The sequence below is a fragment of the Crinia signifera genome, chromosome 6 (assembly GCF_055691185.1).
Source record: "Crinia signifera chromosome 6, ASM5569118v1, whole genome shotgun sequence".
NCBI classification, from domain to species: Eukaryota; Metazoa; Chordata; class Amphibia; order Anura; family Myobatrachidae; genus Crinia; species Crinia signifera.
The window spans coordinates 125057598-125083873 of record NC_139222.1 but is presented as its reverse complement, the minus strand read 5'-3'; the positions used below and the strand labels follow the sequence as shown (position 1 = coordinate 125083873).

The following is a 26276-nucleotide window of genomic DNA, read 5'->3' as shown; positions in this document are numbered from 1 at the left end:
ACCTTCTTAAATAAAAGTGGTGTCTATATTTTTCTGTTTCTACTCACTGTTGCAGGTTTTTCCATTTGCTTCAAGATCTTGTCCCTCTGGGCAAATGCAGTGGTATGATCCAGGTGTACTGACACACTTAAATTCACATCCATGATCCACAATATTGCACATGTCATTAACTGAAAGAATATTAAGATATACAATATGGAAACCAAAGCACTAAATAATATCTACCTATAGACAACTCTCCATACAGATCAATAGTTCATGAGCAAAAACAAGAATATCTAATTGAGTTTCAAAGTTATAATATCATTATAATATGATTGCGTTTAGTGGTCATGTTGCTACACAGTCTCTCCACAGGAGCTACCATGATAACAGGGCCTTATTCTGGTTCCTTCGCAGCGGCCGCTCATTCACAAGGGGACCGATGTGTTGCGTTTGCACATGTGCAGCAGCATTTCTGTGCATGTGTATACACTGGGTGCGTGCAAACTTGTCTGGTCGCCGAGTGCACGCTCCCAGCCTTGCAAGCAGGGGGTGGAGAGGGCCGTGGGGTGCTGGGCTGGAGCATTACGTTTCATGGCGTTCCCATTAAAATGCTGGGCGTACATATGCTAATGCCGTCGTGACGCACATGCAGGAGACAGCTGACATAGCCGGATGTCAGCTGCCCGCCCAATTCCCTGCATTTCTTCGCTCATATGTACAAGTGGTCTGGGCCACCCTTACATATGCATGCGCCTTCGCCACCATTCAATGGTCAGCGACCATCGAAAGATGGAGGAGGTTTCTACTGGCATGCGAATGGATGGTCATGTAAAACATCCGTTCACAAGCCTTGCGAATGAATTTGGTGTGCGAATGGGTGGTGTGGGCTAACGATTTGCAAGGCGGGGTTTGGGTATTCCCAAGGGTGTGTGCACGCATCTGAGCGAATGAACCAGAATGGCCCACAGTGTATTAAGTCGATTCCATTGTGATAACATATTGTATCCTACCAAATTACTAATGTGTCATTCTGTATTTTAGAAATAGCGTGGCATAATATACTGTAGTAAATCGCTTTCTGATATGTGAAGAGAATGCTTAACTGTTGCATCCTAAAAATAAAGGAGATAAAAATGCATTTAAAGGGGCTAAAGTATACTTGGCCAAATCTTATTGCATTGTAGTTTTCATAAATTGTCTTTAAAACAAATAAAATATCACTTTAGAAGTTTTTATTCCCTTACAGGAAATCCCATAAATGCAGACCATGCAAGAATAAAATGTCTAAAGTGGGAAGATGAAAACAGACTATAAACTAATTTGACATTCCTTGGATTGGTGATTTTCTCTCTTGACAGTACTGTCTATGGACTGCATTAACATTTGTGCCATATCCAGTTAAAACTTAAATATAGAACTATGTTAACTGGTTTCACTGCTATTTCCTGCCCAAAGGCACTCTGGGCTATGAAACTCGCCAACAAAAACTACATCAGGCACTTATTATAACCATAAGGGTTCCTAAATCAAATAGGATATACTGAAATAGGATGTAAATGTCTACCTAATCCTAGGAGGACTAATATATATCAAATTTTATTGTCTCATCAATTTACAGGATTAATCCAGTGATTTAGGATCATTATACGGTACAGTACAATAAGATGAAATCTCATTGCGATTCTGTCAAACTTTAATGAGCCAGAAACTAACTTTTTATAGCAAACTTGTCATTATAGTACACACAAGGCAGTTTTCTCACAAGGATCAACTATGGTTTTCCTCAAGTAAATGTCAGAGAAATGCAATGCAAAAAAACATGGTACATAGGGGGCTACTCAAAATCTTAGCAAAACAAATAAGAATAAAGCCAAACAGAATTTTCTGGCACTATATACAGTAAGAAAATGTTAATAAACACTTAATTAAGAGTGTATTAGTCTTATATCATGATAATTAAGTCTAAATATAGTCATCAGATATGACTGCCTATTATGGATATAGATAGTACGGTATATCCCTTTATCCATATACACAACTTGTCTAGCTTTAGCACAAAGGTGTTTGCAAAGCAAACAGAGCATACTTTGTCTCTGGATACTGAAAATACAAAATTAGTTTTGTATGTCATGTGTGATTGTAGGATTACAGTATGTGCACCCAACACCCATCCCAAGCTGCTAAGCATCCGATTTCATCTATGTCCTCAGGAGCTATTCCATCCATTTAATTTTCACCATTGTTTTTTTTTATGAAACAACCCATCATAGACACACGTACAAATGATTGCTCTGTCTGGGGACACCAGTAATTCAGACACCACTTTTGGATTCTACTCACCCAGACATGTCTTGCCATCACTCTGAAGAGTATAGCCCTCATTACAGCGACAATAATACCCATTCAGGATACCAACACACTCGTGCTGACAGCTGTGATTCCCATACGAGCAATAGTCAATCACTACAATCCAGAATGCACATTAATAATACAGCATTATGAGTTTTGGACCTCCCTCCAACAACAGCAGGACCCAAACCGCAGCAGCACAATCTATTCAATAACTTCTTTATATCATCGGAGGCAATGGAAGACAACTCAATCATTTGACATTTCAGAAAGAAATCTTTGTAAAGAAAGGTCAGGTTAATTGGGCTGCTTTAGCTAAAATTAGATCAACATGAAAGTTCATCTAGTTATTGTTTTAATAGAACAGACACCGGTATCCAGATCAGACATATCTTTCATTCAGGATTGGAATAAAAGCTCTTTGTTGACGTTATTCATGTTCTTCTGGCTTCTGAACAAGATCATTTATAAACCAGAAAAATGTTGTCTATAAAGAGTCACTTGACTATGACATTCCTTTATTAATCCAAGGTGCAGATCAAAGTATTCCGACAATAATAGTTTACTGTACAAAGCTATGATATAAAAATGTTCATAAAGAATAAAAAATGATAAATGACTCCTCAAATTGTCTTTATGAAAGGTATTACGTTGGATATGTTTTCATGGGATCTATTCTGCTGGTCATACACAGGCCATTCCTGGCAGATTAAATTATTTTCCAATTTGGTCAAACATTTAAGGGACATAATGAAAGTTAATCAGTAATAGTATATGGTCATTTATCCGCTGACCGTATATAGAAAGATTTCTGGATTTCTTCGTTATTAAACATGTCAATCATTGGGAGCACATTTCATTTGTTGGCTCCATCATGTTACATATAAAGTTAAAATTTAGGGGTCAGATGTATGAAACATAGAGATGTTTTCCATGGCAACTAATCGGATTCTACAGTAGCTATCACTTCATAGCATGTACCAGATAAATAATAGCTTGAATCCGATTTATTGCTATGGGCAACCAATTGTTTGTTATATCTAACCAAGATCTGATAGTTGGTGGGACAAATGACCCCCATTACTACATCTGAATGACTAGATCAGTAAAATCCAGCCACGCACGTGGCATATATATATATATATATATATATATATATATATATATATATATATATATATATATACGAATCCACATCATGCTGGCACTCGATATAACGGAAAAACTTGCTTGAGGTGCCAGAGTAGTACTTTTACATGTCTCCAATCCCAATCCGGGAAAAAACGGCACTCAGAAGACGATGAAATAATTTCAACAATATATTTATCCCACCCTTTTTAAATATATTGTTGAAATTATTTGCATAAGCCCGTGTTCTGAGAGAGAGAGAGAGAGAGAGAGAGAGAGTGAGAGAAATTTATTAGGGCTGTAGTGTTGCTTCAATAAAGCTACATCTATTTTCAATCTATATTAAACTGTGACACCTCCACTGAGTGTGGACATTATATACACACACACAGTTTAACTTACTTGTGCAAGTCTTTTTATCATTGTTTAGCTGGAAGCCTGTCCGGCAGGCACAGGTGTAAGAGCCCAGGGAGCTGACACAGAGTTGCTCACAGCCATGATCTCCTTGAGCACACAGGTTTATCACTGAAACACATAGGAATATTACAAACAAAACATTTACTGACTCAAAGAGGGAATTCCAGAAATGTGATTATCATGACATTAAAAATGTGGTTCCAAAACTTTCTCAAATCACAGGTTAATAGAGTCAGCATTTTCTTCACGGAATCCCCTAGGCCAGAGTTTCCCAAACACGGTCCTCAAGGCACCCCAATGGTCCAGGTATTAAGTATATCCATGCTTGGCCACAGGCAATTAGTAACTCAGTCAGTTTGATTTAACCATCTGTGCTGAGCCATGGATATCCCTAATACCTGGACCGTTGGTGTGCCAGCGTTTGGGAACCTCTGCCCTAGGCCAAAAGTTTAATTTTGGTAATTCGGAAAAACATATTAAATAAAGTAAATTATGCTAACCTGTCATGGTTCAGTTATGTAATGGGGGAGAGGATTGTGCTTCTGTTCACACATTCTATAGTTAGTAGCCGCAGCACTTATTTTGCCTATTACATTGGCCATTTGATTTGGTCCTAAACCACAAACCAGTGGCACCCTTGCAATTTCCCTATTTTGGGAATTACCACATTACAGCAGTCACATTACAGACAATGTTGCACAGGTGGGCCACTAGGGCCCAGTGGTTCTGTGGCCTAGTTTCTATGCTGTATGAATGAATGGAAAACTTAAAAAGTACTGCTTAAGCAGCTGCCTGTTCCCACGTCTACCATAGGCATCAATACATCTTTTTTTCCTTAACGTTTAACAAATATTAATTTGTATGTTGTCTGTTTTAATGTAGAATTTGTTGTTGTAAATTATCTGGATTATTACAATTGTTTCAAACACCTGATTATGAGGGTATTTCTCCATTTACCATTTTTTTTGGTTTGGTTTCGATTTTTAAAGACTATTATTTTATATTTTTTTTTATTACATAGTAGCTTCTGCTGTTGTTCGCTATTAGTTAATATTTTGTTATTCTGCACATGCCGCAATGAGCAGGCGCGAACCCTCAAACTGTGGTTGCATTCTCTAAAATGTGACCACTGTCTAAGTGCTGGCAGGAGTAGCAGTTAATGGGCATTGACGTGGAAATGGGTGGGTGCAGTCTGGAAAACAGAGGCATGTCCAGATCATTTGCGTGGTGGGATGTAGCAGCTGCAATCCAAAATATGGAGACCCTTCTGCGATCCAAAATATGGAGACCCTGCACCTGCATTCACTTCGCTATTCCGTAAAGCATTTGTATTTTAGTGATGCAGTTGCAAAATTATGCAATAGCTGGGAGGGATCCTGCATTAGGGGCAGCCCTGCCCTGTGTTGCCCCCCTTCCACCAGCTAGAGAAGGCCAGTTTTGTGAATATTCGCATAACTACAACTGAAGCTGCATTAGGACCCTTATTATGTATGTTCTCTCCTTGGTAGCTTTCCTCCAGTCATTTAAAACATTAGAACCAGGGTCAAATCGGCCCACTGGGGTACAGTTGGACCTAGACTGTGCTAACTTTTGGCCAAGCCTCTGTGGTAAATGGCCACACCCCCTACACACGTCTGACACTGAGTAGAGCTATAGTAATTCAACCTAAAGAATAGAATTGGGGGATAACCTAATTTTTTTTTTATGTCTAATGATATATCGGTACTTATGTAGTAACTGGGCTGCCGATTTTGAAATCGGGTCCATCGCATCGCATCGCACCCGACCATATCGCATGCGATGCGATGCGATGCGATGGACCCGATTTTTCCATAGGATTCAATGTTAAAATGGACTGAGTCCATTTTAACATGGAATTCAATGGGAAAAAGGGGTCCTTTTCATACCCCTACTATCCAAGTGGGCATGGAGTTGGATATAAACCTGTGGCGAGCGTAGCGAGCCACCGAGCCCGAAGCGTGGCGAGCGTAGCGAGCCCCGCGAGGGGACACAGAATACCGTCCCCTCGCGGGGCTCGCTTCGCTCGCCACGCTTCGGGCTCGGTGGCTCGCTACGCTCGCCACAGGTTTATATCCAACTCCATGCCCACTTGGATAGTAGGGGTATGAAAAGGACCCCTTTTTCCCATTGAATTCCATGTTAAAATGGACTCAGTCCATTTTAACATTGAATCCTATGGAAAAATCGGGTCATCGCATCGCATCGCATCGCATCGCATCTGATTGTATGCCTTAACTTAAGGCATACAATCAAAAAATCGGCAGCCCAGATACTACATAAGTACCGATATATCTTGCATGGAATCGTATCTAAGGCATAGAACATTGATTTAATTAAGAGCTCTGGTGAAATGCACTCTCCAAAACATAAATATACTGTAAAGTAACAACATTTCCGTTAAATATAGAGATAATGGCTAATTAAACATATATTATCAGCTCACTTGCACAAGTCTTCTTGTCATTGTTTAGTTTGTAACCTGTACGACAGGCACAGGAATAGGATCCGGGGGAGCTGACACAAATTTGCTCACAGCCGTGGTTCCCTTCAGCACACAGGTCTATTGCTGAAAAAAACAATTGTATTTAGCACATACTATAACATTAATGTATATGCATGCACTGTTAATATTTTAGCTATTCTATTAATTTGTGTTGCCATATTAAAAAAAAATTCTTGAACATGTATCATGAATAGCGTCAGCCTCGGACTGAATAGGGCCTTTCTACCAAATACATAATATTAATTTATCATATACTAGTCTAATATGCTCACACACATGTAAGAAGACATTGTCCAGATCGCTAGCCAATCAGGAAAGAGGCTACAAACTCATGCAGACACAATAAAAGCATGTCCAGATTGGCAAAACCACTGAATTAAATTGCATGACAGTTTGAGAATGCAGGATTACATGTGCTCAGAAACTCTATCCTGACTAACATACTGTATGAGAAGTGAAAAATATTTAACACACCCATATTTAGTACATCAGTACTCCTTTTTACATGGCAGTGTGACATTTCCAAAGCAAAAAGTTCGGTACTCTTTACCTAGAAGGGCGCCCGTCGCGGGCATCGCGGGTACATTTATGTATGGCCGCGACGCGACCGGCGATTTCCCATTGAAACCAATGTTAAACTTTGAAATCGTGTCGGTCGCGTCGCGGCCGTCCATAAATGTACCCGCGATGCCCGCGACGCGATGCTCCCGATTTCCCATAGGAATCAATGTTAAAAGGCGCGATGGACCCGATTTTACTGTTAAATGGCTCAATCCACCCGATTTGGCCATAGGAATCAATGTTAAATGGGCCACAGAGCCCATTAACCCTTAAATGTCCCCCCAAATTTTTAACGCCACCCCAAGATCCACGCCAACCCGAAGCGTGGCGAGCGCAGCGAGCCCGCGAGGGGCGGCGGTACGCGTCCTCCGACCTTTTCATGCCCTACTATCCACTAGGGCGTGGTGTGAGAATATAATAGTGTGGCGAGCGCAGCGAGCCACCGAGCCCGAAGCGTAGCGAGCGCAGCGAGCCCCGCGAGGGGACGCGGATACCTTCACAGGTAGACGCGTCCCCTCGCGGGCTTCACAGGTGTCCGTGGCGAGGTGGACACCTGTGAAGCCCGCGAGGGGACGCGTCTACCTGTGAAGGTATCCGCGTCCCCTCGCGGGGCTCGCTGCGCTCGCCACGCTTCGGGCTCGGTGGCTCGCTGCGCTCGCCACACTATTATATTCTCACACCACGCCCTAGTGGATAGTAGGGCATGAAAAGGTTGGAGGACGCGTACCGCCGCCCCTCGCGGGCTCGCTGCGCTCGCCACGCTTCGGGTTGGCGTGGATCGTGGGGTGGCGTTAAACATTTGGGGGGACATTTAAGGGTTAATTTGGCCTATTTGGCCCCAAATCGGGTCCATTGAGGCATTTAACAGTAAAATCGCGGTCAATCAGCCGTTTTAACATTGTTCCCTATGGGAAAATCGCGGTCATCGCGGTCATCGCGGCCATCCCGATTTACCCGCGATGACCGCGATCACCGCAATTTTTACCCACGACGCCCGCGATTTCAATCGCTGGCGCCGTTCTAGGTAAAGAGTACCAAAAGTTCTTCTTTATTGGTACTTTGCAAATTGTGTGAGGTTACTTTATAATATACAATATTACATTACAAAGCCATCTCTAAAGGTGCATACACACGGCATTATATTGAACGATATCAATCAATATGTTCCCTCTCAGCAATCTCATTCAAAATATTGTGCAATGTGTATAAAAGAAACAGCAAATGAAGCAGCTCAAATTGGCACATCGTACGGAGTGGGAACTCGGTGATGTCACTGAATGATATCTTTAGTCAGGAATTTCAAGGGATATCGTTCTAGAATGAATCGTCAAGTGCACATTAAGCATTTGTCATGTTCTACCAGCTTGGTAGATACAATAGTCACTTTACTCCAACCACAGCACGGCTTGTAGAGGTGTGGCCTTGCCTCTGTACAGATTGTATTAACTCCCCACATTTCCTTTAGATTTATACTGTACAGACTGGGCCTGATTCAGATGTGATTGCTCTTGCTACTGCTGTTGCTATCTTTTGACGTTCGCAATTGCGAATATTTCCAGCTCACGGCATACAAATGCTAATACATAGGTACTATCGGCAAAATGGGTCACAATTGCTACAACCTTCAAATGCTCTCTTTCTTTCACTCAATTTGTGACTAATTCCTCAGTTTCCGCCATCGATATTCAATCGCGGCGCATACTACTGTGGATGCATACACAGTGAAAAAAACATTGACCGATTTGCATATAATAGCTACTCTGATGCTGCATCTGAATTACACACACTATGCCCAATTTTTGCTGTAAGTCACCTAAAGCCCCATACACACTAGGCGACCCCCCCCTGATGCCAGAGAGATAGTCTCTTGGGCCCTTATTCTGATCGGTGCGGCCGGATCCGAATATGCGGCCAGGACCGTGCGTGCGAAACCCCGCCTTCCATACGGATCGCCAACTCCGTCCGTACGCGGTAAGAAGCTGGCCGAACGGACCGCACGTGTATTTCTCATGGAATACGCCTCCTTTATCTCAGGGAACCTACCCCATCATTCGATGGTCGCAGACCATCGAATGCAGGACCGAGTGGTCCACCAGCTCCCGCAACCTCAGACCACACGGACATTTTTCTGTGCAAAAGCAGGGATCTGGGAGGGCAGCTGACATCCGGCGATGTCATATGTCCGCCCCATACACGTGCGCCCCGGCCGCATTACCATACGTACGCCCAGCGTTTGCATGGGAACGCCCATGAAACGCGGGGCGTATGCATATGGTAATGAGCCCAAATAGCCCTTCACGCCCCTCTCCACCCCCTGTTCGTAGTGTACACATTTCATGCGGAATTTGGACGTGCGTTCCGTTCGCACATGCGCAGAGACGCCTCTGCACATGCGCAGACACAAAACATCGGCGGCACGAACGCACGCGGATATTACCGCACCAACCAGAATAAGGGCCTAGATTTGAAGCAACAGATTTTTTAAAGCATATCCAATGTAGTTTTTGTCTTTATTCTAATTGTCTTTTAAAATATATTAAATATAAGTATATTAACTTACCTGCGCATGTCTTTTTATCATTGTTTAGTTTGTAACCCTTTTGACAGGCGCAGGAATAGGAACCCGGAGAACTAATACAAATCTGTTCACAACTGTGGTTTCCTAGAGCACATAGATCTATTGCTAAAATAGAAAAACAAAAAATTATTGTCTATTTATTTATATATTTAAAAGCTATTCCATGCAGACATAAAATGTTCTTGTACTGCACATGCTCTCACAATTTCCTGCGCAGTGTAAAACTGCCATGTATGATACCCCTGCTGATCACCCAACTCTGCAAGCTGTTAAAATGTGTATTTATTTGGGTACATTTATATCTGCTTTTTTTGTCATAAAATGATACCTCTCAACAGTCCCAATTTTGGCTGAACAGCCCATTTGTCGGACATTGTCCCACTGTCCCACCCACTACAGTGGTGGTGGTGGTGGAGTGGGGAGACACACTTTCACTTGCCACTTACAGGGCAGTGGTGAATAGATGCAATGTGTATTCCCCCAATTGCTATCTTCACAGGGAGAGGGGGGACTGGGGGGATGGGCAGAAGCTCACAGGACATTAGGTATGCCCCCACAATGGGAACAGAGGAGTGATTTGCGTTCATGACACAACACTAGTCGTGAGGTTACACCCCACAATTTTCAGACCAGACAGAGTTGGGGTGTATGATAAAACTGTACATTGGCCTGTGGATGGTACAGTTGTACCAATGATTAAGAATTATCATAGGCTTTTACACAATGTGCACTTCTCACATATAAATCATGAGATTGTTTGATATTATTTAGAAATATACAACATAAGGGCTTCCAACCACCAGGAACACTTGCAAAATATGTATTGTGAAAATATGATGACATTTACAACTAATCAGATTCAAACGATCACTTTTATTTAGCCCAAATGTGATTGGCTGCTATGTGCTGCAGCTACTTGTGTTCATAAATGTACCCAAATGATTATATGTACCCAAATATAGTGATCTGTTTAACTTTAAGTTATTATAGTTTGAAAATTGCCAACACTTGATTCCTAGGGTAACTATTATCCATACTTTTTAGTCCAGCATTTAATAGACAGTGCACCACCAGAATATTGTGACACTTTAAAACTAAAAAAAATATACATGAATATTGCATGTTGTATGTACGTACCAGAACACGTCTTGCCATCCGCATTCAGTCTATAACCTGGTTTACACTCGCAGTAGTAGGAGCTGGGCACACTAACACATGTATGCTGACATCCATGGTCCATTTCAGTGCACATGTCCACACCTGAAAAGGAAAGGTACAGTAAGGCTAGTTTATATAATATAGGGCAACACGTTGTGATGGACATTCTGGTAATGGTAGGGTTATAGCCAGTGCTGGCTCCAGAGGAGGGGCTGCAGCACAGTTTAAAAGGGGAGCCACACCCACTGTCAGTGAGTTAGTTTGAAAGCACAAATTGTGTGGTTCGGGGAGCGGCACGAGATGTACCTGCAGGCAGGGAGCGGGGACCACGGCGCAGCGCCCCCGGTCTCTCTGCTCTGAGTCTACACTGCCCCGCGGTCCCTGCTCCCTGCCTGCAGGTACATCTCGTGCCGCTCCCCAGACCACTCCCTGCTCCTGCCGCTCCCAGGACAAGTCCCCACTGCCAGCCTGCTCCTGATGCACCCCCAGATGGCTGCACATGATTAATCTTATGTGCAGACCGTCCGACATCTGGATCTGATCCGATGCGCACGGGACCGCACATCGGATCAGATCAGATGTCATACCCTACGCAATTTGGCCAATTTCACCCGATTTCTCGGCCCAATCCTCCAGAATCGGGTGAAATCGGGGCCAAATCGCGTAGTGTATGGGGGCCTTAAAGCCACTAGTCTGATTTGACCCAATTCAGATGGATCGGGTTGAGAAATCGGTCCAAATCAGATGTGTTTGACATCCAATCCGATTTGATGCGCAGGTCAGACCTCCGACTTGAACTCCCTTCTGGCAGCATGGAATGGGGTCACATGCGATACATCGCGTGTGAAGGGACCGCGTGCAATCCTGCCGCCCAGAAGGGATGCAGTTAAAATCCCGGCGGTCGGGATCCCGGCGTTCAGAATCCCGACACCGGAATCCCGACCGCCGAAATGCCGACACTTTCTCCCTCCTGGGGTGTCCACGACACCCCTGGAGAGAGAATAAATTAGTGTGCCGAGCGTAGCGAGGCACCGGGCCCGCTGCGTGGCGAGCGCAGCGAGCCCGCAAGGGGGGGCGATCCACGTCCCCCCTTGTCGGCATTTCGGCTGTCGGGATTCCGGCGTCGGGATTCTGAACGCCGGGATCCCGACCGCCGGGATTCAATACTGAATCCGCCCAGAAGGGTCCCGGGCGGCTCAAGGAGACATTGCAGTAGTGTATGGCCAGCTTAGCTCTTGTGGATGGTCAGATGGACTCTTCAGCAGTATAATTTAATGTTTTATGCATTGGTGGACTCTCCACTTTATGGCCAGACATCACATTCAGTCCTCTGCACATGCTTTCTCCTGTCACTACTATCTGAAATTAGCAAACTTTAAATCACCAGTATGAAAGTTATTTGGAACAGTCATTTCACACTTGCCGATGCCATTCAGATGACATAGTAGTGAAATGCAGATATATACAGAAGCTCCTTGTGATCACGCTCCTACTAAAGTGCACAACCATAAGCCACAGCTAGTATTACAACCTATACAACTGTAGACTACACAGTGCTACAATTGTTTCATTTATCTATACTTCAAGGAGACCATGATACTGGTTAGTTGTACTTTAGTATCTTTGAAACATATTATATAGTATTATGTATTAAACCTATGCATGGAGTTTTCCATTGGAACTAGGGATACCAATCCTGGGGCATTGTTTCAATCCCTGAGTTCGAAAAATTGAAAAATGCCCAATCCCAGGATTCTTGGGATTGGCTTCCCTAATAAAAAAAAATGCATTCCATTACCTTTATGGCAAGGTGCGGGCAGGACCAGCTAGGATCTGTCCGTCTGGGGAGCTGGAGGTGTGTCTGGGGCATGCAGTGCAGCTGTGGGTGGACAGAGTAGCTGTGCAGCTGTCCAACCTGTGCAGTGTGACCTCTGACCATCACGCTGCGCAGTGCTGCAGGCCAGGCATTGGGACCAGTCGGGCAGCATCGGGCAGACGCTGCCCAGCATTAGACTGCAGTCTAATCCCAAAATTCCTGCATTTTCGGGGCCAAATCCCAGGATCCTGCTGATCCTTATCCTGGTATTGTCTACCCTAAATGGAACTCTGCGGTATCTGAAATCACTTGTGCTGGATATTCTAAGCCTACTAGTTTTTCTTAGGCTAAAGCACACTTGGGTTTAGTACTTTATAGCTGTTGGAGGTGCATTTTCAAGCTTAAATTAAGTCAAGGAAGTGGCCATTTAATTACAAGTGAAAACTGAGAAGAATGCAATAGGACACATTACAGAAATGATGTCCATTCCATTACTTCTGTGACAATATATATTGTGACTCACCACAAAGTTTGTCTTGAAATTGGATTGCAAATTGCTGAATGAGATCAAATGATTCCACATAAAAGACATGGTCATCAATAGGATGTGAGGCCATGGTCCGGAGAGAGTTGACATCTGCTCTTTGGACACCAACAGCATAGATCTCAATTTGAGCATCTCGAGCCTGTGCAGCCACTTCTGCCACACGGTCCTGAGGTCTACCATCAGTCACAATAACTGCGACCTTCGGAATTCTTTGTGAAAGTGGTCTAGCTCCTTCCTCAACAGTAAATGCAACATTCATGGCATATTGTATTGCCAGGCCAGTCATGGTCCCTTGAGCCAGAGGAATGATATCATTTATGGCCTTGTGCATTTCTGATTTTTTTGTGAATGTTTTTAGAGAAAATACGTTTTGCACTTGGCTAGAGTACTGGACCACTCCAACCCTTGTATGACTAGGTGAAATGTCAAGAGAATTAATCATATCGATCATAAACTTTCTCATGCTTTCAAACTCAAATGGTCGAACACTTCTTGAGCTGTCAATGATGAAGACCAAATCCATTGGACCAGTTTTACATTGTGACACTGAAAAGAGGGAGACAAAAATAACAATATAAAACCTCAGATATATATACAGTATACAGTATAGTATAGTACAGTACAGTATAAAAAGAAAACAAATCCTTACATTAATATGATGTATCCTTTTATAAAATAATACATTGTCAAAGCTCAACCTGCACTTGGTGGAAAGGGTAAATTTACTAAAGCTTCTAAAAATTAAAAGATGTTATGTTGCCCAAAGCAACAAATAAGATTCTGTCTATCATTTTCTAGGATGCATTAGAGAAATGAGAGACAGAATGTGATTGGTTTCTATGAAAAACATCACCTCTTTTCATGTACAAATCATTTACTAACCCATACTGACATCTGTCAAAACAGATCCCTTTTCCAAGTCAGCCTTTCTTGTACACCACATATCATATCACATCTTTGCAAAGCAGATTCAAATATTGAGACAGTCACCACAAATATAAAAACTGGCACCAGCCACTGCATGGCAGAGACATGGCATATTTGTGGATGTATCTGTGTATGAAGTGTACAGGGAAATATTTGGATTAGCAACTTTCTGTGGAATGGATTTTTTATATCTTTAAGGGAAAACAGGGCTTAGTTGTGTGTACTAACTTAAAAATGTGACCAGATCAGCATAAATCCATTATAATATGAATTGGCATCTTAAAATCAAAAGAGTCCAAAAGTTAATTTTCAAAAATTCACTCCAGTAAATTATATTCCACCTCCGCTGCTGTGAAATTACTTTATCGCTTGAAACTAAAATCAATATACAGTAAAACGTTCAAAAATGTTTTACTCCATAAAGTATATACCCATTATTCGTACAATAATCCTTCAAGATATGTAAGGTATTCATTTCTTAGTATTAAATATTAATTTAACAACTCTCACCTTTAAACAAAATACACTTTATTCCCCTCACTAATGGAACAGTTCTGGATAACTTAGCTTAGTTCTGACATCAAAATGTAACCGCATCAGGGAAGGAAGTTAAATTTGTTTTATTGACACAAACTTGGCCTGACACTGTGTTTGCTTGCAGCTTAAGGAGCTTATTCTGATCGTAGCGGCCAAACGTGCGTACGTTCGCTATTAACGTACGCTATCCGCACGCGGCCGTTGGGGTTAGGTCCACCCACAACTCAGCCGCATTCATACGGCCAGAAACATCGGCAAAGTTGAGCGTACGCCAACGTACACGGACGGACCAGCCCTTACACTCCGACAACTGGCGTACAATTGAGCGTACACCACCGTTTACGGACGTCTCTCGGCCGTCTTCCCACCGACTTCTTGCGGCTATCTGAGCGTACGCCAGCTTGCACGGACGGGTCCCTATTGTTTTCACTAAAAAAGTCAGTTTATGTCACCGCTCGTGAGAGTGAGCGTACGTCCGTGTACGCTGGCATACCCTTCACATATATGGACCTGCAAATCTTCCCTTTCAACTATAATTATGAAAATTAATTAATTGATTGAATTAATTAATGTGCAAAATAGTGGGCATGGGCTTAAAACATTGCTGAAACATCCTTTGTAGGTGTTAGATGTGGTTTATGTTATTGTATCATAAATACAAAACCTATGTTTGTATTAGAGTGAACACGTTGACACATGTCGACTTGTGTAGATTGAGTGTGCTACTGTGTAAAGTCTATGAAAGCATGTAGTGAATGTGTCTAACTGTTTAACAAATACCTACCTTAGCATATATAAGCAGGTCTTAAAAAGATTCTTACCTTAAATTAAACAAACCTTTAAATGTAGAGAAGTATAGAAAGATAAGCTTCCAATGTGTTAGAGTGCTGTGTGTGGCTTGCAGGTAGTGAAATCATGGTTTGGACTTAATAGACTGCAGCATTGGTTATTACATTCAGGTGTATATGTTTGGTAGTAATCCGCGTAAATTAGCTAACCCAGGCGCACGCTGGCATGCGGTATCTGTAGGGGTGGTTTGAGATGGCGGTTGGCGGCCGCCTGTTTTGTGTCCGAAATGAACGGTGCTTTAGTCGATCGTGCGGTAGTAGCACCGCTCATTTTTGGTGCACACCCCCGTGTACGCCCATATTTACGCCCATTTTCCCTCATTATTTCGGCCGCTCCCCTCATCACGCCCCTATGCCGCCCCCAATGCCCGTACACTCGCGTACAGGTTTTTTCGCACGTAGAGACCCGGCCGTAAACGTTGTGGAGTGTTCGCGCCTGCGCATTAGCGAATGTACGCATGCGCAGATCATAAAAAATCCCGGGACGTACGCGTACGGCCCGGCCGCTCCAACCAGAATAAGGCCCTAAGTGTGGTGACTACAAACAAAAGTGTTCTCTATAAATAAAGATGTTTGAGGTTGCAAAACTTTTCCTGCAGGGTCTCACACAGTACAGTGAATGACATCTGGTAAGCCTGGATAGATCTATCAACTGTTACTATGCAAAGATCACTTTCCATGCTGGATCAGGAGGATTCTATTTGCTGCCACACATAACCTACCTTTATTTTACTCATATTTGGTGCTGTGGTTTAGAACTCTAATATTTACAATTGCAACGATCTAAATAGCTCTAGAACAATCAAAGGCAATTGATAATTAGGTTACTGCATGTTTGCATTCTTACATTTTTTACTAAATAGATAGATGAGGTTGATTTAAATAAATGAGCACATTTTCCCTGTGCTTACCATGACAAAGTGCTTACTGTATAAATTAGTATTGTCTAATGGGAAAAAACTGTTATCTAATATACTAGCATTCCTAAGGAGAAAATAAAGTAATTGTCACAAATAGAGGATTATTCTTGTTGCGTGATAAAAAAAAACAACCTAATAAAGATAATGTGATTAAGGAACTCAAATCAATTAGCCTTGAGATCCTGTATCATGAGTTTTGATTCCTTGTAAGGTTTAAGTGATGCTCTTTACTCATTCTTATGCAGACATCAATTGTGTTGTTACCGTAATTGCCACTAATGTGTGCAGACACACACTGTACAAGGCCACTACAGAGACTAGCATCTAATTTATACAGCCCCATAAACTCATTTCCTATATCAGAACTTATTCTTTCTTTAGCCATATATAGTACTTCATATTTGTACATCTCTCTGCCTGTATTTTTGTTTAATAGCCACTGTTTTCCATTATAATTAGTTTTATTATTAATATTTGTCATAATATAGTGTGCTGAGCATGATTCTTCAACTAAGAACCGGCTATGATTGGACATGCACACACTGCAATGCTGCATGAATGTTAGTGGAGATAAGGTCAAGGTCCTCCTGGCTAAAATCTATATACAACAAAAAGGTGGGAAGAAAGCATGTCATATATGTGTGTTCTGGCCGGGCTATTATAATTATTACTGTATACATTATGGGTAATATCAAAATGTTTTTGAGTACTTAGGAAATATTTAAATGCGGTCATCATTACTACCTGTAATGATGTACCCACATGTTAAGTTGCTGTATATATAAACTAGATGTTAATGAATGCTGGATTTAACAGGCCTTGGTCTTGTCATACAGATGTATGTTTATAGGCAGAGATGCCTGGGACCCAGCTACAAGATCAGCATGTCATCTATGGTTTATGGCAAGCACAGATGCTATGACTACATAGGACATTGGTTGGGGATCTCTCCCTGGTCTTTATGTTATTTACACTTATGAAGACACTTAAAACAAACATTTTCATAACCATGTTTTCTGAGATCTCTGTGCCAATTTGTAATCAATGAAACAAGATAAATGTGATCTATAAATACATGTCTAAAGGCCCCCTTACACTTGACCAACTTATTGCCCAACAAGTTGGACCTGATTGACTCGAGATTTATCCTATGTGCAGGAGGATCAATCTCTTGCAATCTCTTGGTTATACCCAATGGCACGGGATTGTGCATTGGGTCCTACACATTAGGCACATAAGATTTTGTCAGATAAATTGATTAAATCCACCTGAATTGGATCAAATCTGACAAAATCTCACAAGTGTTTAAGGGGCCCTTTAAGGTGTGTACACACGGTTCGATTCCGTTTTGATTTCTATTAGATATGGACTATTCAACCTGCTCTGAAGTTTTTTCTACTCCTTTTTGATTTCCACTATTTTCTATTCGATTTTTCATTCGATGTGCATTCGATTTGATATTACATTTTTCTATTAGATTTGCTATTAGATCAACACTGGCTTCAGGCAGGAGATGGACATCGAATTGAATGCTGTAGTGAACACGTTAGATTTGCACTATCTACTATTAGATTTCCACTATACAGTCTTGGCTGCCAAGACTATTTTTCTATTCGATTACCACTACACAGGAGCCCGCATTGGTATCAAATCTGCATCAAATCTGCATCAAATGTAGAAAAACCATTTGATTTTGTATTCAATTTTGCTTCTCTAAGCAAAATTGAATAGAAAATATAGTGCATGTGCATAACTCACTGTGTGTATGCTCTATTATAAGTAACATACTGTAGATATTACTGATCAATCTATATTTTATAATGATGTTTCATATGCCTATTTGTGTAAATTCTTATTCTGTTTAATATAATAATAATTTGCTAGATTTAACAGAAAAGATCTCATAGTTATTGAATTCCTCACTCAGAAAGTGTGTGTGAAAAGCACCATAAAAACCGTCTAAAATAAGTCAGTATACCAGGACACATTTTGCAGTAGAAATCGGCTTGAGGTGGAAAGTGTATTTAAAAAGGTAATAAAAAATGTGAAGCTCCGTCTTTTTCTACAGATGGATTGTGCATACTGTCCAGCCTTCTCATGTTTTCCAATTGATTTGATCTTTTTTTTTATTATTAATTATTCAAAACTATTTTGTAATTATCTGGTGTCATTTGTTTTTATACAATAAGGATTGTGACTTTCTTTGTACATTAACCTCCATTTAATAAAATTCTGTGTTTGTGTTCTGACGAAAATCACTTGTCAGCAATGCTTGCATGCTATAACTGAATTTTTTGAGGCAAACATTTGTTTGTTTTACAATAACTTTGATTAAGGAGTAAAGCTGCCCATACACGGTCCGTTGTGGACCGGCTCCGTTCTGTAGAGGAGCAAGGAGATTGCGGGGCAACCTTGTCCTTTGCTAGGCAGCCTCCGGCATGGTAATGCCAGGAGTTGTAGTTTTGTGATTATTTGCAAAACTACAAATCAGCCTGAATTAGGCCCAATGTCCTGGGTTACTGCATGTTCACAGGCAATAATTTGGAATAGGGATGGTAGTGTGAGAGGGGTATTACTGTACTTTATGGTACTATCTCTATAAGGAATTTCAACATTCCTACCTTCCGTTTGTGGTCTTGCTTCCAGTTGTGTCAGGAAGATGGCAAATAGTGTTGAGAAGTACAGCAGCTTCATATTATAATTTCAGGTATCCTTAAGATTTACTGCAAGGAAAAACAATACAAGAAAGTTTTATCATTGAAATTGAAACACCGCTAACAAAAAGTTGGCTAAAAAGTTTTTAGTCAGATCAGTAAGATGCGAGTTGGGAATTTGCGAAATTGAACCTGCACCGTTGGATTTCAACTTTCCAATGCATGCAACTGAGAATTTAGAGATTATAGGCCTGATTCAGACCTGACCGCTGAGCTGCAAATCTTTAGAGCCTGGCAATCTGGTAAATGCCACCCTGCCAGTGCGAATCCCCACCCCTGTGCATGGCCGCGAATGCATTTGCAGCTGTGTAGATAGGGGGAAATCCATTTGCAATCACTCTTCATTGATTGTATTTACCCCTGTGTGCAGCTGCCGCTGACGTCAGTCCCAGAAAACACCAGGTCGATGCCAACTAAGGGCCTGCGGCTGTCAATCATCTTGTAAACTGCCAGTGGTGGCTTTGTTCGCAGAGGGACCCTGCGCATGCGCACTGTGTACTCTGCATTGAGGTCTAAATCAGGCCCTAGTATACATGTGTAATTGCCCTACAAATGCAACCTGGCAGAAGTTCATGAAAAATGGGGAAGTCCTCCCAAACACCTAACTATATAGAAACTGCAAGTGGCCATGATCAAACTATTGGAGTTTTATCAAAGTTATCAAACCGTTACTTTTTAAAAGAAAATGTATTACTGGTCAAAAAATAATAGCCAGGATGTGTTTTCAACAAATGAAACTCTTTGCTGCTACTTTGCGGTGTTTAATGTGTTTTTTCACTGTTTCTATACGAGTTTGTTAAATGTTGACAAAAACTCTTGTAACTTCCATCTGCAAGCTCAAAAAACAATTTCACATCCATATTCTCTACCTTTACTCTGCTCAGGGGGGGCACAAAGGGGCCGATTCAGACTAGTTTGTAAGGGTCGAAAGTCGTCCCCGTTGTTCAGGGTTTGCGCATGCACAAACCCCAGGAGTGAACAGCTTCAGCAAGTTTAACACTCGCTGATCTGTTTGCTCTGGGAAGAGAGTTCCTGCCCTCAATACGTCCATCTCCCGCCAAAATAAAAGTCACACTTGACTGACTTTTATTAGCGAACGGAAGATAAATAATTTGATGGTGAATGACCATTGAATGATTTCTCTTCCATTCGGCCACATGCGAGTGGATGTGTATGTGAACACATCAACTTGCAGCTAGTGAGCGGACTCCGGGCGGCAGGGTATCCGTCAGGGGGAGGGTGTCCGGCAGGGTTAGGGACGGAGTCTACCAGTCTAGTGAACAGGTTTGAATCAGGCGCAGAATGTGAATTTACTGTTTAAATGGTTCACGGGACTTAATTCAATAATTGAATTGATACCTTTTGTATTTTCTTTACTACCTTAAAGGTCGTCAACACCAGACTTTCTAGAATAACTAGTTGTCCTGTACACTCAGAGTATCATCTCATGTTCAACATTTCTGGTCTCAGTGGGATATTCGAAGGCTCAGACAAAGGTCATAGTACAAATGCTGGAAATATCTACAGTATACATGCAAGACACAGAGCCGGCCCTAGCCTAAATGTAGCCCTAGGCAAGATTTTGGCTGGTGCCCCCTAGCACTGCCACTAGTTCCGCCTCTGACCCTGCTCCCCTTTCCCAGCACCATCAACCCTCATCATAGCAGTCATAATTTTGTTGCTCCTACCCGCAATATTTTAAATAGAAACAGTGCACACATTCGGTGCGCAGCCCAAACAGGGGTGTGTTCTTGCTGGGAAGGGGCATGGCCACCCAATAGTACCCTCAATTCAAATTATGCCACACAGTAGTGCAACTTTATTCACATTATATCATGCGATGGTGTCCCTTATTCACGTTACATCACACAGTAGTACCACTTTACATTATGTACATCACATTACACATATGTTGCACATTATTAATGCCCTTATACACATGACACACATAATGCCTGTTACACATAACACATATGTCGCACATTATTAATGCATTTATACATGACACACATAATGCCCCTTACACATATGCCGAACACTATTGCACAACCAACCCACCCACAGACAGCACTCGCACAGACGCTAACACTGTGACCTCTGCCTCTGCTTGGATACAGATGTTTCCTCATTCATCTTGCCTCAATAAGCCATGCAGCTCCTGGCCAGTTCTGCTAACGTTGGGTGCATTTTTTGCTGAAAATTCGTCTTATTTGCATTGTTATGACCAGCACACACAAGGAGCTTCCGATGATTAAAATTATATGTGGCATGAATATATTCTGTGTGCGACTGTGGCTGTACCTGCATACGGAATGCTATGTTACAGTGATTTCCATAAATACACTATTTCATATGCAGATACAGTCTCACTCACACACAGAATATAGGCATGCTGCATATCATTTTAATCAGCAGAAGCTGCTGATTCCCCTAAGTATTCCAAATGCCCTAGGCCAGGGGTGGCCAACCGGTCAGAGGTAAAGAGCCGAAAAATATCAGTAGTCAAGCTAAAGAGCCGACACCATGCGCGCGCCGAAGGCACATGCGCCAAAAAAAAGGGGCGTAGTCTATTTTGACCCCTTGGGTGTTACAAATATGCCTCCAATAGTGCAGTGCCATATATACATATGCCCCCAATAGTGCCAGATACACATATGCCCCCCCCCCCCCCCCACGGTGCCAGGTATGCACCACACGGTGCCGGGTATGCCCCCACAGTGCCAATAAGCTGGTATGCCCCCACAGTGCCACAAACTGCTATGCCCCCACAGTGCAACAATCTGCTATGCCCCCACAGTGCCACAAACTGCTATGCCCCCACAGTGCCACAAACTGCTATGCCCCCACAGTGCAAATTTCCCAGCAGCAGTAGCAGCACTCACCGTTGTTGCTGCTGCTGCCGGGCAGGGAGAGGACAGTCTGGGGTTCCCTGCAGTCCTCCTGTCATGTCACCGATGGGAGGAGAGCACAGCACACCGCGCGTCTCCTTCCCCCTCACTTCCCTGTGACTGGGCCGCCCACCAATCAAAGCTCACTGTCCGGCTCCTGATTGGCTGCTGGCCCACGAGCTCTGATTGGCGGACAGCCCAGTCACAAGAATGCACAGTAAGGGGTAGGAGAGATGCGCGATGCGCGCTCTCCTCCCCTCAGAAGGAGAAGGGATTCAGGGAACCGGCAGCAGGGGGGACTGGGACAGACGGTGGGCGGCGGGCAGCAGTGGGAGCAAGAGCCGCACTTTACAAGGGGGAGAGCCGCATGAGGCTCAAGCGCCACAGGTTGGCCACCACTGCCCTAGGCAATTGCCTAGTTTGCCTATGCCTAAGGCCGGCTCTGGCAAGACATGCACAGTGATAGTATGGTCCTAATGGAACAAACATATTTAGATCTTAATTGATATCCTTGCTTGAAATCAAATTCTGAGAACAATAACGATTTTTGAGTTTTACTATGATGCAACTTTTCTCCTGACTGAAGTCATATATAAAGACACTTATTGGGAGTCCAAGTGCTCAGCTGTCAACATTGACGCCAAAAAAAGTAAGAAAAAAAACACATTTTTGACCTTTTGCTTGTGTCGACTGTGCATGTCCAATTTTGGTGTCGACCTAGACAATGTTGACCCTATGATTCATACTGTAACCTTCTAAAACCTAAGGTCGGACACACAAGCAAAATCAGTAAATAAATGAAGAGGTAACTAAAGTTATTTATTCAGAATGTTGGATGGCTGTAAGTTTTATAAAAAAAAATTAAAAATGTACAAATAAGAGTCTGGTTTCCCTTTAAACACTTTCAAGATAAATATATTATGCATTGCACATGATTTTATCTTGCTTAAATAATGTTATAACATTGAACAGTGTTTTGACTGTGTTCCAGGTTAAAGTTAAGTCAGATTACCATTTTAGCTGGCTCAATACCAGCAAATGTGCGTCTTGCTGATATATATATATTTTGAGGACTTATTTAATGTATCAACACAGGGGCTTCTGTATATTTTAACAAGATGCCCATGTGCAGATTAACCAAAAAAATTACCATTATTTTCCCCTCCCATGGATTTTAGGAGCACAATTTCTGTATTTAATGAATGCCTTAGCCATTTCTTAATACATACGGATGACTGGCGGGGGAATGCGGTCTGTCAGAATACCGACGCCGGTATCCCAATTGAGGAAATCCCGATAGAGGTCAGGGAACAATAACTTCTTCCTCCCCCTCCCTAATCCTACTTCTCCATTCATACAGTCTAACCCTAACTTGACCCCGCCACCTAACCCTAACCCCCACCTGATGCCTAAAGCTAACCCCCCCATTCTAAGTGCCTCACTCCAAGCAACTTAACCCTAACCCCCCTGCATGTAACTAGGATGCAGGAACATATTCACTCTTTGGCCAGGATGGCACTTGTCAGGGATGCAGGCTGAGGGGGTAGGGTGGCACCCAGTGCCAGGATTTAGAATCAAAGTAAGGATACCGACAAGGCAACCCCCTCCCCTTTGCTGAATTATCCATAGTGCTGTACAGGGTTCCTGTGCCCACTCACATGGGAATAAATATGGTTGACATGCAGTCAGAATTCAAATGTTGGCCTCCCGATAAAGGGAATATGACAATGGTCTGTTACGTATGTTTACCTTACTGCTGCCCCCCATAACTCTAACTCCTCTAACAGCCTAACCTTCACCATAAGTGCCTAATTCTAACCTTCCATCCCCATACCTAGTCCTTCTGCCCCATAGCCTAACAATAACCCTCCTTCAAAGTACCTAACCCTCCCCACAGCCTTAGCATAACCTCTGCTCCAACCTAACCCTAAGTCTCCTGTTAGTGCCTAAACCTAACCCTCCTGGCCTAACTCTAACCCGCTTGACATACATACGATAAGAATGCCAAGAGTTTGGATTCCATGGTTGGCATCTCCATCTATGTCAGCATACCCACGGACACTCTTCTGCACGTGAGTTGGGATTACAGCATCACTATTTTGACTACCGTTATCCCAATGGTTGGGATGCTAACTGCTTTCCCTCACAGCGTTGATATGTCCCCTGGAAGGACCTTCTTGCCAATAGAACCAGGAAAGAGACCACATGCAGCAGCGGGACTTGTGATACGGAGTGCCAGTGGTGGTGCTAAGTGATTGCACAGGAGTCTAGGGCATCCATTCTGTGTGGCTGACAAAAGAGTGGTCACAGAACCCTAGGAAATATGCAGCTTGCACCTGGTGGCTACCTGGCTGGCTTGCAAGTCATAGTAAGAGAGGATGATAGGGTGCTGTGTGTGTCTGGCAAGGGATGGATGGTGGGTTGCTATGTATTATCAGTATGAGGGGGGTGCTAAGTCTGTCTGCTAAGGGGGAAAGGGGTGATTAGTGTGCTTATATGGAGGAACACAGTAAGTGGTGGGGTTTGCTAGATCATTGTGCTGAGCAAGGGGCGGGGGGGGGGGATGTATGATGGTGCCAACTGTGCTCAGTAAAGGAAGGAAGGGTTTACTCATACTAAGTATGCCAGTAGGGGGAAGGTAGCTAAGTGTGCCCTGTATGTCTTTTTGATATGAGTATATGCTAGGCACTTACATTGGGGTAATTGTGACTCACGCAGTAGGGGAATAGGTATATGACCAAGCACAATCGATGGTAGATGTGTTCATTATGTGTTCATTTGATCAGAATAAGGGCCTATAGTGTAGACCAGCCAACCACAATTTGCAATTCATAAATTTTGGCCTGACTTTGTGCTGCACCATGATTTCTCCCATGTCTGCTGCCTGTTATTATCAGTGGCTTGTCTCTAATGCTGCCCATACACTTAAGCGATCAGATGCGATGCGACATCGCAATGCGATGGGCCATCGCATCTGATCGCATCAAGTGGTGCCCAGTGCAGCACCCAATGTCGTATGCCATCTGCGACGGACATCGGGTGCTGCGGGGTACTACCTGGCTGGGGACCAGAGCTGTCAGGCGGCGGGACTCAGCAGCGGAACCTTATGACTTTGAAATACTGGACGGCCCTCTGATTGGCCGAGGCCGCTGAGACTGAGAGCTCTCTCAGCCAATCAGCGGTCTCACATTCAGGCAGCCTTATTCAAGTGATCTGCTGCCGCGGCAAAATCCCGCCGCCTGAAAGCTCCACCGCTCCGGTCCCCAGCTCCCGCTAAGGTACCGGCTCCCACTCCTCGTCCGCCGCCGGCTCCAGTCCCCATCCCTGCCTCGCTCCCCATCCCTGCTCCGCTCCCGCAGCTGATTGCATTCGAGCAATCACATGTGGTTAACAACCACATGCGATTGCTCATGCAATTCGATAAATATTATGTGCAGGTCATAATATTTATTGATGCGACATTCAGCGAATGTCATCTTAAAAATGCATGCAATCATTCGATTTATCGGCCAGATGTGGCCGAAATCGAATGATTGCATGCAATATCTGACATATGTATGGGCAGCATTACCCTGACTATGCCCAGCTGTCAGTCATCATGTGCATCATGTGTTCCACAGAACAGTTTTTAAAATTTCTTTCATCCCTAATTTTGGTTATACTGTAAATGTGTGCTTTGAGAGTGTGGATAGTTAGGAGGACCTGGTTACCAGAATGTTAGAACTACTTGGTCCATGTATTTTCATTAAACCAAAGTCACATTAGTCACTCTCTTACAATACACAATAGGGCAATATACTGATGTTCAATATGGTTCCAGTAGTCCTAGTCTGACACATCTGCCGCGGAGACTAAACACTGAAAATGAGCCCCGGGTGTCCCACATGCAGAAATAAAGAACACATTCTTAACCTAGTTAGGGTATGTAGGGTGAACCATGAATGAATGGTCCAACACATATTTTTGTTTTATGGGATGACAGACAATATTATCCTGTGTTAAATATACAAAAACAATTTAATACCATCAAGGTTTCATTTTTAGTCTCCAACTCAGACACAAGAATAACAGTTAGAAAACCCTTAACTTCGGAACTGGCTGTGTATGGAGAAAGAGAAATGATAAACATATGTCTGAGGAAAGTAATACATCCCGTTCTTGTCTGTCTGCACAGCTGTAGGTTATCAACAAGTGAAGGTGTTCAGGGTCTTTTTTTACTTTTAAATAATAAAAATCTTCTGCCCGTTAATCTCAGTTGACTAATTATATCTTGCAAATGGCTGCCAACATATCGGAAAGGACCAATACTGGGAGAAAAACGAGGGTGGGGGGGGGGTTGTGCCAGCTCCACATTGAGTAGCCATTGCAAAAGTTATGTA

General features: G+C 42.9%; 1 protein-coding gene across 4 annotated transcripts in view; it reads right to left on the bottom strand.

Annotated features, from left to right (window-relative positions):
• Positions 1 to 26276, bottom strand: part of MATN4 (matrilin 4) — a 76372-nt gene that overhangs the window by 16251 nt on the left and 33845 nt on the right. For 2 of the 4 annotated variants that reach the window (XM_083147033.1, XM_083147034.1), the window contains exons 2-9: positions 18917 to 19018; positions 13040 to 13609; positions 10680 to 10802; positions 9525 to 9647; positions 6344 to 6466; positions 3865 to 3987; positions 2326 to 2448; positions 48 to 170 (exon numbers count right to left, since the gene is read on the bottom strand). In XM_083147033.1, coding sequence (XP_083003159.1) covers positions 48 to 170; positions 2326 to 2448; positions 3865 to 3987; positions 6344 to 6466; positions 9525 to 9647; positions 10680 to 10802; positions 13040 to 13609; positions 18917 to 18989 — 1381 coding nt within the window. In that variant the 5' untranslated portion in view covers positions 18990 to 19018. The remainder of the gene's footprint in view (positions 1 to 47; positions 171 to 2325; positions 2449 to 3864; positions 3988 to 6343; positions 6467 to 9524; positions 9648 to 10679; positions 10803 to 13039; positions 13610 to 18916; positions 19019 to 26276) is intronic. The other 2 variants (XM_083147035.1, XM_083147036.1) reach the window with 2 other exon arrangements.